This window comes from Ananas comosus, linkage group 2, assembly GCF_001540865.1.
Source record: "Ananas comosus cultivar F153 linkage group 2, ASM154086v1, whole genome shotgun sequence".
Taxonomy (NCBI): Eukaryota; Viridiplantae; Streptophyta; class Magnoliopsida; order Poales; family Bromeliaceae; genus Ananas; species Ananas comosus.
Window position 1 is genome coordinate 17,317,106 of NC_033622.1, and position 17,563 is coordinate 17,334,668.

Sequence of the window (17,563 nt, forward strand, 5' to 3'; positions counted from 1 at the left end):
TTTGTAAAGTACAGAAATATCAAATTTTCCATAAATTTTTGAAGGGCCCATGGGTCACACGAGATAATTCAATAGTAAACATCAAGGACTATTGTAAAAGACAATAATTCTAGCATAGGCTTGATACGCCGAAATAAGCCCGCATCACAATTGGGCTTAGTTTCTCAAAACAAATTTGAGACCATTAGGCCCGTAGGCCAATAAAATGGTTGTTTTATAGGCTACGTACAAAGGCCTGGTCCAAATAAAGCTTAGATTTGGGTTTGTGCTTGAACAAGGTTGTGACAGCTCATTTGATTTTCGAATATTCTAGCCGAGTAAGATTGTTTTAAAAAAATTTTGTACGACCATCTATATATGAATTTGAGTTGAACCATCAGCTTGACAGGGCAAAAGATATTTTTTCCCGTAGTGCTATAAGCCGATTAAATGCTGATACATATGCTGCAGGTTCAAAACAGATTCAAATATGATATTTTATTTTAGATTGAGCTGCAACAGGACTGTGAAGACTCTTCTGCTTTTTTAAAATTAGGCGTAACTGACTTTAATTGACCTTGAGTTTTCCATCCAACGTTTATTACGTGTATTTAAAATAGTAAATTAAGTCTCCAAGTTAAGCTCGATTCAAATATGAGTGAAGGGTTTGAAGAATACTCGTATATATATTTTTTTTTCGAGAACATAATTTATTTATTAAAAAAAAAAATTAGTAATATGACTATATGAGAGAGGCAAAGAGGTCTTGCCACAAAGGGACCAAAAGAAAAGTAAAAAGGTAGTAAAACATGTACATTCCGCATTAAAAATTATGAACCTTATTTTTTTGCACTTGCTGTATTATATCAATTTTTCTTGAAAAGTCTGAAGATTTTTTTTACGAGAATTGACGCTACCTTTCCTTATATACATGTGAATTGGTTCTCAAAGATTTTAAATCCGAAATAAAAATGATCAGAATCTAGGAATTTGAAGTATCTTGAAACCAATTTTCGTTTTTTTTTTAATTAGTTACCAAATCTCAAGAAAATGCTGAGCTGGATTTTTCAATTGAGAAAACCACGAGTGTTATCCACACCAAAAGTTTGCTACATGATACAATGAACTCCTCGATGACAAGTTCCATGGACCATATTGAGTTGGATATGAACTCATCTAGGCCTAAAGGCCTAAATCAAGAAACAAAAAAGAAAAAGCCTTCATCAATAAGGTAGAGAGTAGAATAATTGGGCCCAATATGAACTGAGATTTTGGGTGGCTTCAATTTTGCGTGATTGTGATAATGTGAAAAATTAGGCCCATAAAAGTTTGATCGGGCTGGAACCCTTTTCATCGAACTCTCGTAGGCCTCGGCGAGTCGTAAGAGCGGAAAGGACGGGAGAACAAATCGACGCCCGAAGGCCTCCCTCTCGACATGGGCCGACTCCTCCCCAGCCAACTCTCTCGTCGATCTGCCACCCCCCTCTACCTCTAACAGATGGAGATAGATTGGCCGCCGATGGTCGACGGCGATAACGGCGGCCCATCCTACTGCTGCGGCAACCGCGGTCCCGACTACGGCGAGGATGGCGCGAGTTGCGGAGTCAAGTTGCGGCACCAGTTCGCGAGGGTACTCGTGAAGCACTTCAGGAAGACGATGAGGGCGAACCAGCGGTGCGTCGAGGAGGAGTTCTCAGCCGTCCTCTTCGGCGTGTGGGTGGCCTCAGTCGACGACTCCCTTCCCAGGGAGGACGCTGTCACCCACCTCACCTCCTTTGTTTCCCGCCTCCTGGTGCTCGCCGTCGACACCTACAGCCACAAGATCAAGAACCTCCTCGAGCCCCACCCGGAGCACGGCCGGATCCAGTTCCATCGACTCAACATCAAGAACGGTTCCCAACCCGAGGGCCTCATCAAGATGACGGATCTGGTGAGATCGCCTCTCTCTCTCTCTCTCTCTCTCTCTCTCTCTCTCTCGCCCGCGCTGACAGGTCCCTCCTGCAGCTCCCATTGCCCCCCCCCCCCCCCCTTTCTGGAGATCCGCTTATCCCCCTTCTCGACGTCTACAGACGCCTCCTCGACTCACCGCCGAGCACGGCCGGATCAGTTCCACCGACTCAACATCAAGAACGACTCCTGACTGCGAGGCCTCATCAAGTATGTCTGATCTGGTGAGTCATCCTCACTCGTCTCTCATCTCTCTCTCTCTCTCTCTCTTCTCTTCTGCTCATGTTGCTCGGCCACCGCGACGGGGTCCGCCTCTACTGCAGTTTCTCAATTGTCCCCCCATTCCACAGATCCGCGTTTCTGTCTCACCCCCTTTCGCCGGGGGGCAGATAATCGACAGACACCTCCTCGACTCAACCGGCCGAGAGCAAAGCGGGGCGCGGGGATCCAGTTCCAAGACACGACTCAACATAAGAACGCTTCCTGACTCGAGGCTCATCAAGATGTCCGGTTCTGTGAGCTCCTCCGCATTCCTTCTCCCAACACAGCACGCGCGCACCTACAGGTGCGCGATACGCCCCACCCGGCCGCCCCCCCCCCCGCCGCCGCCCCGCCGTAGCCGTGTTGTTTGCTTCTCTCGCTGCGGTCTTTCTGGTTTCTTTTGTCTTCTACTTCTTCTTTGTTCCTAGTATCGATTGTGTTGTTTCGATGGATTCCTTAAGGTTTAGCAGAAGGGAATCATCCATTTCCATTCCCAACCTCTCTCTTTTTGTAACACAGATAATCAACCTGGCGGCCATCTGTCCCCTGCAGTGTACAATTTCCACCCACCATATACAGCAATTTCTTTGATGCCCTTCCGGTGGTAAGTATTGTGTGACTTATACAGATCCAGATCTCTGCCTACTGTCTCCCTAATTTCCCACTGGTCTTGTGCTGTGGCATCACGATGCAGGTTAAGTATTGGTCTGAAAACAGCAAGTGGTTCATTCACTTCTCCACTCATGAGGTGTTGGGAAGACTATTGGAAACTTTCTCCCAAAGGATCACTCTCTGCGACAGGTGATATTGCCTTTTTTTTCTTTGTTCATTGTTGTATCTCACACTTTTCTGTTATGCTCTTATCGGTAGAAACCGAAGAGAATATGACAAAAAAAGAAGAAAATGTCAAGAAGTCAAGTTGATTAGTGTTCATACCCCCTTTCCTCGTGAAAACTAAAAAAAGAAAATTGAAATGTGCAAGAGTAGTTGCAGATCTGTAATGGTGTTGTAGAATATTTGTGTGATTTCCACAATCATGGTAGTTTTGGTGCTTGAATATGTTTTTAAGCTGGTCCTTGATCTAGTACTAGCTGGTAACATAGTTTAAAGTGCTATGTTTATTTGTATTTTCTTTTTGCTGATTAATCCTGGAACTGTCCATGAATTGGAATTCTAGCATCTATAGATTCTATACAAGATCTAGTCAGTTACAACTGAGCGAGTAAAAAAGTGGTATGAAGATGTTAAAGAATAGATAGTAACATGTACGGAGCTAGAATACTTCTTAGAATATGTGAATAGTTCATGCTCCTAAGTTTTTAACCCTTTGATGCGTAGAGTTTAGTAGGAATAGGTGGAATAATATTTGATTTAAGAACTAAAAGGTTAGAGTATGTACTACACATGTGCTTCTAGTAGCACCGAAGATAGGCTGTAGTAAAATAAAAATTTTAGAGTTTGAATAGCCATTTCCAAATGTTTGAAAGTTTAGATTAGGCGAGGGTCTTGATCTAGTCCAGTTTGTTAGACAAGTCCTATTAAGTGCTCAATAGCGTTTATCCAACCTTCACGCTGGGATTGGATTCTCAGTCAAATACGTACCAAAGCATCATAATCTTGATGTCAATAGCCCAACCCACTATTCACGTCTATAGGGAGGAGGACGGGGTGAACTAGGCAGGGCCAAACAGGCTGAAACTATTTTAGCCTGAATATTGAAACCTGGCCCTACTCAAACATCTATTTTGTATACCTAAAGTTGGACCAAAAGAAGGTCCGGTCGAATGGGCCTTGTTTATGCCCGGACCCAATTGAACCAATAATTGGCTGAATCCAATCAATATATCAGATCATTTGAGCTTATTCCGACCTTAGTCATGTCAGTTTGTTAACTAATTAATTCAATGGAGGCAGACTGAGTGTAATTCCTTGGAGAGTTGAATCCAATGGAATAGGTCTACAGTTACCTTGGCTGCTTTGGTATAGTTAGACATTTTGGCGAAAGTTAAAATGTACAGAGACCTTCTCATTCTGTTAGCCCTATTTGAACTTTTTAGAATTGACTAATTTTAAACAAATAAATTAAAAATTATGCTAAATTAATTAACAATTTCATCAAGTTTTAATAGTTTTCTTTAATCATATGTAAGTAACTTTCTTTGATGTTTAATAGTTGATACTATATATGAAGTTTAACTTTTAGGACTTCAAAATGTAGATTTTTTTTTCTTTAACAGTTTTCTTCAATTGATGACACCGACAAATCAATTCAATGAAGTTTTATAGTCACTAACTCTAATTCAATAGATTTTAATAGTTTTCTTTAATAGTGTCATCAAGTTTAATAAATGGAATTGAATAGATAGTAGCAACCATATTAGGTGGAATCGAATCTTGGGTCGTAAACCCCTAAAGTCTAGCATAAAACACTCCATTAAGTAACTTAATGTCATCTTTTGGAGATATGTTCCTAGGTACCATTTCAATACCCTTTAATCTAATAATTAAATAAATAAGTACCCTTTTAAAGTTGCTAATATTACCGATCCCTCTAAAATATTAAGAAATATTATTTTTAATACATTACATCAACATGTATGAATTGGGCCGGCTTTGTCGAGGCCCTAATGACCTTTCCACGTTTACTATTGGCCTTTGCCAATATCAGATTCAGCCTGACCCATCTGGCATATAAAATCGTAGGGTTCGGATTGGGCTTTTTCTTGAAAACAAAATGCGTTTAGTTCCCTTCTGTCCGAAGCCAGGCTTTGATCTGGTTCGTTTTTGCAATGTCATTTATGGCATTGTTTTCTAGATCAGTGATGGTTTGTCTAGTGCCTATTTAGCATAGCGTGATACCTAAATTTTGGCTCTGCTTTTAGCTACAAGAAGCATTTTGGAAGAAAAAGTTTGGAAATTTTGTAGTTTAGAGCTTATGATCCTTTAGAACCAATTTTCAATTTAGAGCTTTTATTTCATTTGCAAAAGGAAGCTACTTGGGGATTTTAATACAAAAGAAGTTGGTGCATAGTTTCTAACATATGTGGAGTTTAAAAATGTGAAACGCAAAGGCTTTTAATAATTCTCTTTTGATGCAGCAAATAAACCTCATTTTATTTTTGAATGCAATTTTCTTTTATTTTATAGGTTCGCGTTTGATTCGGATTTAAATCATTTAGTTTTAGTTGATTTGGCTAACCCAAACCTTTTTCTCCAATAAACAAGGAAACAATCCCAAAAAAGACCTTTGGAATTTTCCAAAATAAGACCTTTGAAGTTTTCAAAATTGCTTCATTTTCTATGCATGATTCTTAGGTGACCATGTTATGTTGAAAACAAAAAGACAATAATTTATTATAGGAGGGCTCTCAACACTATAAATACATGGTTCTTGAAGCCTTAAGGGAGATATATTTGGATGAATAGAAATTCTACTCTTACTCTTTATCCTTGGTGTTCTACTTCCCGGTGAGATCATTGACACTTTTTCCTCGCGCTGAGATCGTCTTCTTCCTCAACTTGATCGTTGTCGCTTCTTTCTCGTGACAAGATCGGCTTCTACTTCTACCCCTCCTCTTCTTCCGAGTCACTATCTCATCTTCTTCTTCCCCATTATCGAAGTTCTACACGTGGTGTACCGCCCTCCTCGTCGATCGTGGATCCCCCGCAATCGTGTGAATGGTGCACTTTTGTATCTCTCATCTCCTGATATCTTATTATCCCCTTTTAATCTAGCCTTCCACCATTATCAACCATATTTGCCAAACAACCAAACCTAAAGTTTTAAGTCCGATAAAGCCGAATTTACCTTTTGGAACTATTATATGTATTTTTAGTTGGTTGTTATTATCTCATATACTGAAGGTTTATCATCATCTTATTATTACTTCAATTCGATTTTAATTTGTCTTGCTGAAATTTTTGCTTCCTCACTTAAAAGTTCATCGGAATTGATAAATTGAACCTAGTTTTACCTTTAAACAAATGCAAATTTGAAAATTCAATTTTGGCAACCTCACGATTTGCATCATCTTTGAGTGATGATGGCCTAAGATTTGTTAAAAGTGTGAATTCCGATATGAAATTATAATGAAGAAGATAATAGAGGATTTTGTCAAGAAAGCTAATAATTATTACCTTTGAAGATATGTGACATGAAAAGTGTTCACTTAGGATACTATTTGAAGATGAAATGTTAGCACAGTTGATCATATAAAGATTGTTATTGTTAGTCATTTTTGAGGAGGATCCATATAAAGTTTATTTGGGTCCTGCAATGGATGTAGAGTGGATTCATTAGCCATGTAAAAGTAACATGCTATGTAATTTTTCATTTTTTTACGTTTACAGAAATATAGTAGCTAAATGTCAATTTTATTTTAGAGGGCAATGATTTGTAAGGGTTCACTTGTTTGTTTATGTTTAACACAATGATACCTTTACATACTTTAATCTGTCAATGTTTAACACGGTGATAACTTTACATACTTTAATCCACAATTATTTTTATTTTTATTATCAATTTTAATTCAATACACTATGTATTGAAGTATAATTTACACGTACACTCATTTCTTGTCTTTATCAAATTTCGTTCATCTTGTAGTTATCTCTAGGTATTTTTACGGGCTTTTTGGGCTACTAAACCTACGAAACTTTTTAATTTAAAAATAGGCGTCCAAAATTTTTATTTATGAAAGTAGGCTTAAGCGGTGAATGGTTTACCGCTTTTAGGAACCGCTTTTACGTAACTTACATGTTTTCCACGTCCGAGCTCCGAAAAATATTTACTATTAAACTCTAAAAATAATTTTAAGATTTTGAAGAAAGTGGTGAATGATTTATCGTATTTAGATAGCGGTAATTCATTCACAGCATAGTACTAGTTTCGTAAATAATTTTTGATTGGGACTATTTTTATAATTTTAATATTCTTTAAGCCTATTAATAAATTTTTTTTTTCAATTATAATATTCTTTAAGCCTTTTAATAAAAAAATACTATTCATATAAATTCTATTTTGGTGCTTGACGTATACTCATTTCTTGTCTTTATCAACTTTTGTTCATCTTGTAGTAATCTGTAGGTATTTGGACTATCTTGGTTTTGTGTTGTTGAAGATAAAAAATAAAAATTATCAATATGGCAATAAACTTGGCTTATACACTTTTTAATTAGGGATTGCATATCCAAGGGGGAGAGTGATTATGAAAATAAAAAATTATGTATATAGAAAGATGTGGAAAGAGTTACATTCCAAAAGGAGTGTGAAACTACTACCACGTATAGGAAAGAGCTACCACCCCGGTCATCCGGTAAGTGTGTGAAGCTACCATATGTTTGTGACGCATCTAAAATAAAAAAAAAAGATAGATTTTTGGTGATATAAGGTTGGAGAGTGATTATAAAAATAAAATATTATATGAATAAAAGATGTGGAAAGAGTTAATTCCCAAAGGGAGTGTGAAAATTACCACCACATGTAGGAAAGAGCTACCACCCCGGTAGTCCAGTAAGTGTGTGAAGCTATCACATATTTGTGATGCATCTAAAATTAAAAAAAATATAAATTTTTTGGTGATATAAGGCTGGATATGCTTAAAAGATGCTCAAAGAGCCACCCCAGGTGCTCGAATTATGCAATCTTCTAATTATAGAGTTTATTAGCCAAGTTTATGTCATATGGCAATCTTCATTTTCTAACTTTATGATCTATTACATCTTGATAGTTTTTGTACCTCTGGATTACTTTGTTATGACGTGAGTATGATAAATGTAGGTTTTAAGTATTATTATAAATTCTCTTTTGGTGTTTGTTGTATTTGGATTAAATTATAATTTTTATGAAATTGGAAGGATTTTGCAGCATCTTGTGGGAAGATATGGTGTTCAAGTACTTACAGTATTCATTTCTATGTTTACCAGTTTAAATATTTTTGAATATTCAAATTTGAGTTTTGAATGATTTTGAAATTCAATTTTTGACATTTGACTTACTGATTTCTCGGAATAGACTTTTGATTTCTGGCCTTCCGGAACACATATGATTTTTGGGAACGGCCTTCAAGTTCCGCTCAAATCTAACGTGGTTCCTTTGGGGAATTTTTTCATTAATAAGCTTAAAAAATATTGTAATCATAAAAATAATTTGGTAAAAAATTTATTTACAAAACTAGGCATATGTGGCAAATGAATTACCGCTTTATAAATGCGGCAAATCATTCACCGCTTTCTTCAACATGTTAAAATTATTTTTAGAGTTTAATACTATACATTTTTTGAAGTTTAGATGTGGAAAACATTTAAAAAATGTGAAATTCACCACTTTCTAAAAACGGTAAACCATTCACCGCCTACAATTAGTTTTATAAATAAAAATTTTGAATGCCAATTTTTACAATTAAAATGTTTCGTAGGCTTAGTAGCTCAAGAAGTCCTCTCTGTCAGGATCAGTTTTTCGGATTGAGGTTTATACTTGGCAAATTTTGGCTCTAGTAAGATATAACGCCTGTAGTGGCTTTAATAAGATATAACGATTGTAGTGGATAGTTGCTTGAGAATTGATTAGATAGCTTTAATACTAGGGCAAAGACCACAATGTACATCATGAAAATTAGCTTCTTTCTTAAAGTAGAAGGTGCCTTCAGAGGGTAGCATTGGCTGTATATAATTAGTATCACACAGAACTACGACTATAGATTTGACAGTATAGGATAGATGTTTATTTAGTTGACCCTATGCAGAAATCACAAGTCTTGTATATTGATAAAGATGTATTGGTTTGTATTCTCTGAAGGAGAACAATGAGCTTTTTGTGTATGCGTGAAATTGAATATTTTGAAATTGGGTTTAATAGAAATGAATTGAAAGTACGGATAATTTAACTATTCTGGTTTTGAAGTATTGTACTTTGTGAAAAAGCACCAACTAACTTCTCATTAAACCCTCTTCGCTGCTTGTTAAAACCCTCCAAAGTGTATTTTCTGCTTTTGAGGTCTGTAAACACATTACAACTTTCAAACATAGCCAAAGCTCCAATTTTTTATTTTGTTGAATGCTTCAGTATAGGTGGTTACAGCTGAAAGTTGAAACAAACGCTAGTCCGAATCGGTACTAGACCCAATTGAACTAGGATGCTATTTAAGGATGAAACGATACTACATCTAAATACCTAATTGGAGAAAGATTGTTATTGTTAGTCATTTCTGAGGATGTTCCATGTAAAGTTTATTTGTGTTGTACAATGGAGATAAGAGTAGATCCATTAGCCAGCGAATCTATTATGTTATTTTGCACATCTGAGGTTTTATGGTGAAGCAGGAACTGAATGCCAATTTGACTCTAGAGGACATTGATTTGTAAGAGTTACACTAGCTTTGTTTTGGTTGATGCTGGGGAGGACTTTAGTATGCATACATGCCACCATTAAGTACTGTACGTTGTGCATCATATCATAACACTGCCCAATTTTTGTCGAGTGTTTCTTAGTGATTCAGAAAGCAGAAATTTTAGTTTCAGTTATGAACTTGAGATGATAGACCTTGTTGTAGTTCAGGCTTGTGAGCCTTTAGAGAAGAAAACTGCAATTTCGAGCTTTTGTTTCTTCTGTAGAAGTAAGTTGTTGGGGGATTTTAAAGAACAAGTAGTTAGTTTTTAGCCTATTATAGATGGAGTCGAAGAATGCGAAACCGAATGCTTTTCAGGATTCTTTTTGAGTGATGACTCTCTACACTTTGTGAATTTTAAAAGTGTGAATTCAAATCTGCAACCATAAATGGAGAAGCTGTTAGGGAATTCTATAAAAAAAGGCAAGAGTTGTTGCTTTTGAAGATGTGGATAGTAAAAATGTTTAATTGGAATAAGTTTTTGAGAAAGCAGTAAAAATTTTGGATCAGTTGATTTTTAAGGGAACCTAATTTGGATGTTCAAGACTCGATTACTGTTATGAAAGTTATGTTCTGTAGCAATAGACATGTTCATGAGTTCTAGGATATAGAAGAGAGAACAAAGTTTCTATGACAGATTTTTTTTTTTCCCTGACTATTGAGGTACTTGACTAATTGAATTGCAGGATGAATTTTACTTTGGGTTGGGGAATATGATGCCATCTTCATAATGTTGGTGACGAATTCGTCTTTTTAAGTTGAACTAAAGAATTATTTGATTGGTGGGAATTTGTTGGATTGATCAATAAAATATCATGAATTGAGATTTTGGCACAACATTTTGTGCAGATTTGTGTTAATAAAATTATCATATTTGTTGTATTGAAGGGAATATTTTTGTTGCTATTCTGATATGCAAGATGAGGCTTTGTGGGAGTTCTCTTGCACTAAAATTGGTTAGACTCGGAACCAATGTCTCAGAAAGAGTAGCAATCGGACGTTCGTATACAGAAGTAAACCTGCAAACATGCTGATTGTGAGTTGCATTGTTACATTGCAGCTTTATACCTTAGAAGATATGAAAATACAACCTTCTGATATGCTAATGAAGTTAGATTCTCTTGGTCAAATTATGGTTATTTTGTAATTAATGGATCAACTTGATTATACTGTAGCTTTGACACCTTTCTTAAGCTAAATAAAATTTCACTAGCCAAATTAGACTTGGAATTTTGGCGTTGAATCCTTAAAACCGAATTTGCTTTTGATCCGTTTGCAACAATTTATTTTTTGTGGTATTCTTACTTTAGTTTTATCTAACCCTAAAGTAGACTTATGTCGACACTCCTATCTAGATAACTGTAGCCATATCCATATTTGATTTACTATGGATCCACAACTGCTGGTTGATCTGCATTATCTGCTCCTTTAAAACTTGACATACCAATCTATTCAAAACCACCTTAGTCTATCTAGGTTGACAACGATCCATGGATTAGATGATCCCTCATGTCTATAGGATTGTCCAACTATGAATAGTCTGCTGTAATTCAAGTGGTGTTGCAGGGTGGTTCTGCTAGACGATAAAAAGATTCGAATTCTGTAAATTAAGCATCCCTATTACAAGTGGCATGCATAAATAAGTGTGTTGATTTAAGTTTTGGTTTTACTATCTGCAGCTATAGTGTTTTCCAAATAGGTGCCTAAACTTCAAAAATTTCGAATTTACTACCTAACCTTGCAGTGCTTTTATCATTTTTGACAGAATATTCCATAATTTAATGGAATGTCCTATTACTTGGTAAAATCCTATCAAAAATGTGAACAGATACTTGTAGTTTTAGTAAAATAAAACTTTTGATCTACGGGTTCAGTTGGTTTGGTATTCCAATTATGAAACATATTTAATATATAAATCTTCGAATCCACATCTGATCTCTAGTTTATCTTTGCATTGTTTATTCCTTTATGGAACTCCAAAGAGAATAAGAGAAAAATGATCCAATGAGCTATTTTGGGGCCTTTTATGGTATTTAATCCCAATATAACCCTTGGACATTAAGGTATCGTTTGATTCAGGAATAAGCTATTCCTAGTTATTCCTGGTATAGGTACAACTCTAATTTTGCTTTTGGATAAAAATTGGGTTATTTCCTGGAATAAGAAAAATAGTGTTTCGAGAGTTAGATTGATATAATGAGAATAAGGGTAATTATAGTTCTAAAATAATAATATTAGCATGCAATGATTCAAGTCAATGTCAGAGTTTCAAAACTTATTTGGCCACCTGGTTTCATATCAAGGATCTCGGCCCTCTGAAATATTTTCTTGGCATTGAGATCGCTCGTAGCCCATCAGGATTATTTTTGTCGCAGCGTAAATATACATTGGATATATTAACTGAATGTGGCATGCTCGGAGCTAAACCATCACCATTCCCTATGGAACAACAACACCGTTTATCGACAGACTCCTGTGATCCAATATCGACGCCTGGTGGGGCGTTTAATTTATTTGACCATCACACAACCGGAACTTTGCTACTCAGTTCATATCCTATCTCAGTTCATGCAGAACCCCCGCATGTTGCACTGGGATGCAGCGATGCGAGTCCTTCGATACCTCAAGCAAAGTCCGGGACAGGAAATCTTGTTCAGTGTGCCAACATCTTTGCAATTGACCGCCTATTGTGACTCGGATTGGGCTGCTTGCCCGATGATGCGGTGCTCCGTCACCGGATATTTTGTCATGTTTGGTGGTCGCCCTATCTCGTGGAAAACCAAGAAGCATACCATTATGTCTAGGTCGTCAGCAGAAGCGGAGGTCCATGGCAGCTACCACCAGTGAATTATTCTCGGAATCGATCATGCTCAGTCTATGCAACTTTTCTGTGATAATCAGGCCGCACTCCATATCACCGATAATTCCGTCTTTCATGAGCGAATGAACCACATCGAACTGGATTGTCATTTCATACGAGATCACCTAAAACTTGTCAACATCATCATAGCTTACGTACCAACCAAACTCCAGTTGGCTGATGTATTTACAAAGGCCCTTGGACGTGACCGGTTCTGATTCTTACTCGGCAAGTTGGGCGTGATTGACATCCACGCGCCAACTTGAGGGGGAGTATTAGATGAGGTGTAAAGATTAGGATGAAATTGTAAAATTTGAAGTGGAGAAAATATAGAATTACTTGGGTGTAGTTGAGGAATCATAGGAATTTTTATATTATTTTACTTCTTGTACACATTGTCCAATGTGAGCTATATATATTGTACTTAATCATAAATAAATAAAATAAAAAAGTTATTATTTCAAACTCTCAAATTCTTACATCCACCTCACGTCTGTCGTCTCCCGCCACTTGGTGCTTGTCGTCGACATCTACAGCGACAAGATCAAGCACTTCCTCGAGCCCCCGCCGGAGCATGGCCGGATCCAGTTCCATCGACTCAACATCAAGAACGGCTCCTGACTCGAGGGCCTCGTCAAGATGTTGGTTCTGGTGGGCTCCTCGTCTTGAGATATTCTTCTCTCCTTTCTCTGTATGTGTACAGCGACAAGATCAAACACCTTCTCGAGCGCCTGCCGGAACATGGTCGGATCCAGTTCCATCGACTCAACATCGAGAACGACTCCTGACTCGAGGGCCTCATCAAGATGTCGGATCTGGTGAGCTCCTAGCCTTTCTCTCTCTCTCTCTCTCTCTCTCTCATTTGCTCCCCCGGTGACGGGTCCTGTTGCTGCAGTTCCTATTGGCCCCCCTTTCTCCAGGTCCGCTTCTCCTCTCTTCCTCCGGATGTCTACAGAGCACCTCCTCGGCTCACCGCCGGAGCACGGCCGGATCCAGTTCACTGACTCAACATCAAGAACGACTCCTACCTCGAGGGCCTCATCAAGATGTCGGATCTAGTGAGCTCCTCGCCCAGGGAGGACGCTGTCACCCACCTCACCTCCTTTGTTTCCCGCTACAGCCACAAGATCAAGAACCTCCTTAAGCCCCACCCGGAGCACGGCCAGATCCAGTTCCATCGACTCAACATCAAGAACGGTTCCCAACCCGAGGGCCTCATTAAGATGACGGATCTGGTGAGATCGCCTTTCTCTCTCTCTCTCTCTCTCCTCGCGCTGACAGGTCCCTCCCCTGCAGCTCCCATTGCCCCTCCACTTTCTGGAGATCAACTTATCCCCCCTTTTTTCGGACATCTATAGAGCACCTCCTCTACTCACCGCCGGAGCACGGTCGGATCCAGTTCCACCAACTCAACATCAAGAACGACTCCTGACTCGAGGACCTCATCAAGATGTCGGATTTGGTGAGCTCCTCGCCTTTCTCTCTCTCTCTCTCTCTCTCTCTCTCTCTCTCTCTCATTTGCTCCCTCGGCTACGGGTCCCCTCTACTGCAGTTCCAATTGGCCCCCCTTTCGCCAGATCCGCTTCTCCCCCTTCTCTGGATGTCTACAGAGCACCTCCTCGACTGACCGCCGAAGCACGGCCGGATCCAGTTCCACCTACTCAACATCAAGAACGACTCCTGACTCGAGGGCCTCATCAAGATGTCGGATCTGGTGAGCTCCTTGCATTCCTTCTCCACCACACACAAGCCACCTACCCCTTCCCCCGGCCCCGCCCCCCCCTCCCCACCAAACATCTGCTTCTCCTTCTTTCTCTGGATGCCTTTTTATGTGCTTCCTCACCTGTACCTTGTTTCTTACCTCCCGTGGTCTTTCTGGTTTCTTTTGTCTTCTACTTCTTCTTTGTTCCTAGTATCGATTGTGTTGTTTTGATGGGTTCCTTAAGGTTTAGCAGAAGGGAATCATCCATTTCCATTCGCAACCTCTCTTTTTTTGTAACACAGATAATCAACCTGGCGGCCATCTGTCCCCTGCCGAGTACAATATCCACCCACCATATACAGCAATTTCTTTGATGCCCTTCCGGTGGTAAGTATTGTGTTACTTATACAGATCCAGATCTCTGCCTACTGTCTCCCTAATTTCCCACTGGTTTTGTGTTGTGGCATCACAATGCATGTTACGTATGGTCTGAAAACAGCAAGCGGCTCATTCACTTCTCCGCTCGTGAGGTGTTGGAAGACTATTGGAAGCGTTCTACCAAAGGATCACCCTCTGCAACATGTGATATTGGCCTCGTTTTTCTTTGTTCATTGTTGTACCTCGCACTTTTCTGTTATGCTCTTATTTGTACAAACCGAAGAAAATTTGATGAAAAAAAAAATTGTCAAGAAGTCAAGTTGATTAGTGTTCATACCCCCTTTCCTCGTGAAAACTAAAAAAGAAAATTAAAACGTGCAATAGTAGTTGCAGATCTGTAATGGCGTTGTAGTCTTGTAGAATATTTGTGTAATTTAGTTTTGGTGTTTGAATATCTAGTTAAGATGCTCCTTGATCTAGTACTAGCTGGTAACATAGTTTAAAGTGGGTTACGACTTTCTCTCGGATAGAGATAATCTCACTTTCGCTATGTTTATTTGTATTTTCTTTTGGTTGATTAATCTTGAAACTGTCCATAAATTGGAATTCTAGCATCCATACAAGATCTAGTCAGTTACAGCTGAGCCAGCAAAAAAGTGTTATGAAGGTGTTAAAGAGTAGATAGTAACATGTGTGGAACTAGACTATTTCTAAGGATATATGAATAGTGCATGCTCCTAAGTTTTTAACCCTTTGATGCGTGGAATTTAGTAGGAATAGACGGAATAATATTTGATTCAATAACTAAAAGGTTAAGAGTATGTACTACACATATGCTTCTATTAGCACCGAAGACAGGCTGTAGTAAAATTAAAATTTTAGAGTTTGAATAGTCTTTTCAAATGTTTGGAAGTTTAGATTTTGCGGAGATCTTGATCTAGTCCAGTTCGTTAAACAAGTCCTATTAAGTGCTCAATAGTGTTTATCCAACCTTCGCTGGGATGGCATTCTTAGTCAAATCCGTACAAAAGCATCATAATCTTGATGTCAATAGCCCAACCCACTATTCACTTCTATGGGGAGGAGGACGGGATGAACTAGGTAGGCCCAAAGAGGCTGAAACTATTTTAGCCTGAATATTGAAACCTGGCCCTACTCAAAGATCTATTTTGGATATCCAAAGCTGGACCGAAATAAGGACTGGTCGGATGGGCCTTGTTTATTCCCGGACCCAATGTAACCAACAATTGGCTGAATCCAATCAGTATATCAAATCATTTGAGCTTATTCCGACCCTAGTTGATTTAGTTATGTCAATTCTTTTGTTAACTAATTAATTCAATGGAGGCAGACCGAGTGTAATTCATTGGAGAGTTGAATCCAATGGAAAAGGTCTACCAATTACCTTAGCTGCTTTGGTATAATTAGACATTTCGGCGAAAGTTAAAATGTACAGAGACCTCATTCTGTTGGCCCCATTTTGAACTTCTTAGAATTGACTAATTTTAAACAAATAAATTAAAAATTTTACTAAATTAATTGACAATTTCATCAATTTGTAATAGTTTCCCATGAGGTTTAATAGTTGATGCTATGTATGAAGTTTAACTATTAGGGCTTCAAATTGCAGAATTTGTTTTCTTTAACAGCTTTCTTCAATTGATGACACCGACAAATCAATTCAATGAAGTTTAATAGTCACTAACTCTAATTCAATAGATTTAATAGTTTTATCTAATAGCGTCATCAAGTTTAATAGACGGAATTGAATAGATAATATTAATCATATTAGGTGGAATCGAATCCTGGGTCGTAAACCCCTAAAATATAACCATAAAACACTCCATTAAGTAACTTAGTGTCATCTTTTGGAGATATTTTCGTATGTACCATTTCAATAGCCTTTAATCTAATAATTAAATAAACAAATACCACTTTAAAGTTACTAATGTTGCCAATCCCTCTAAAATATTAAGAAATATTATTTTTACTGCATTACATCAACATGTATGAATTGGGCCGGCCTTGTTGAGGCCCTAATGACCTTTCCAAATTTAATATTGATCTTTACAAATATCAGATTCAGCCGGACCCATCTGGCATATAAAATCGTAGGGTTCAGATTGGGGTTTTTCCGAAAACAAAATACATTCGGTTCCTTCTGCTCGAAGCTAGGCTTTGGTCTGGTTGGTGGATTCGGATCGGGCTTTTTCTCGAAAACAAAACGCGTTTGATTCCTGCTGTTTGAAGCCTGGCTTTTATCTGGTTCGTTTTTGCAATGTCATTTATAGCACTGTTTTCTAGATCGGTGATAGTTTGTCTGGTGCCCATTTAGCATGGTGTGAGACCAAAATTTTGGCTCTACTTTTAGCTACAAGAAGCATTTTGAAAGAGCTTCAAGATGCCCAGCTAACTATGTATAAATAGAAATTAGTGGTGTGATAGGAAAGGCAAATGCTCACCTGTGATACGAAAGGCAAATGCTCGCCTGTTAACTACGTTATTGTGGAGGATGATTGGGCCTACCCAAAAAAGCCCTATGGAAGTATATTTTTGAGTGTCCCAACTGTTCTTGATTCATCATTGGCTTCGGAAGGACACCATATTCTTCAGCGATTATTATCGACGGTAAACGCATAGAAAGTTAGGAATTAAATACTGCGAATATGTAACTTTAATATCGGATTTATTGATCTGGCAAAACTTGTTTACATGCTCTCTCTCGCTCTTCTCTCTATAATATATAAAATTCAATTTGTAATTCTCTTGGTGAAATTTATTGTTCCAATTGACACCAGACACTTTTAATTTTTGTCTAATTGAATTTAAGGGGCCTACCTTAGGAAGGAGATTATGGAAGAAAGAAAGAGCTTGCGAAGTGAATAAAAATTAATTATCAAGGCGTTGAAAAAGAAACATACTTTTACTGGTCTTCACAGAGCTCTATAGTGCAAAGGTTTATAAGCTGCGGCCGTCAGTGCACGCTAGAAGGTGCATGGTACGGCGGGGTCTCGGACCCCTCCGTAGCCCGGCAGCATGCACGCGCCGTAA

The 17,563-nt window shown here is 38.2% G+C and overlaps 1 protein-coding gene and 1 pseudogene across 1 annotated transcript; both read left to right on the plus strand.

The window, feature by feature from the left end:
* Positions 1,392-14,826, plus strand: LOC109706739 (annotated as a pseudogene).
* LOC109706740 lies at positions 13,050-14,826 on the plus strand. Its single transcript, XM_020227714.1, has 4 exons — positions 13,050-13,250; positions 13,328-13,667; positions 13,791-13,894; positions 13,985-14,826. The coding sequence occupies exons 2-4, from the start codon at positions 13,479-13,481 to the stop codon at positions 14,148-14,150; spliced, it is 459 nt and encodes a 152-aa protein (XP_020083303.1). The 5' UTR covers positions 13,050-13,250; positions 13,328-13,478; the 3' UTR covers positions 14,151-14,826.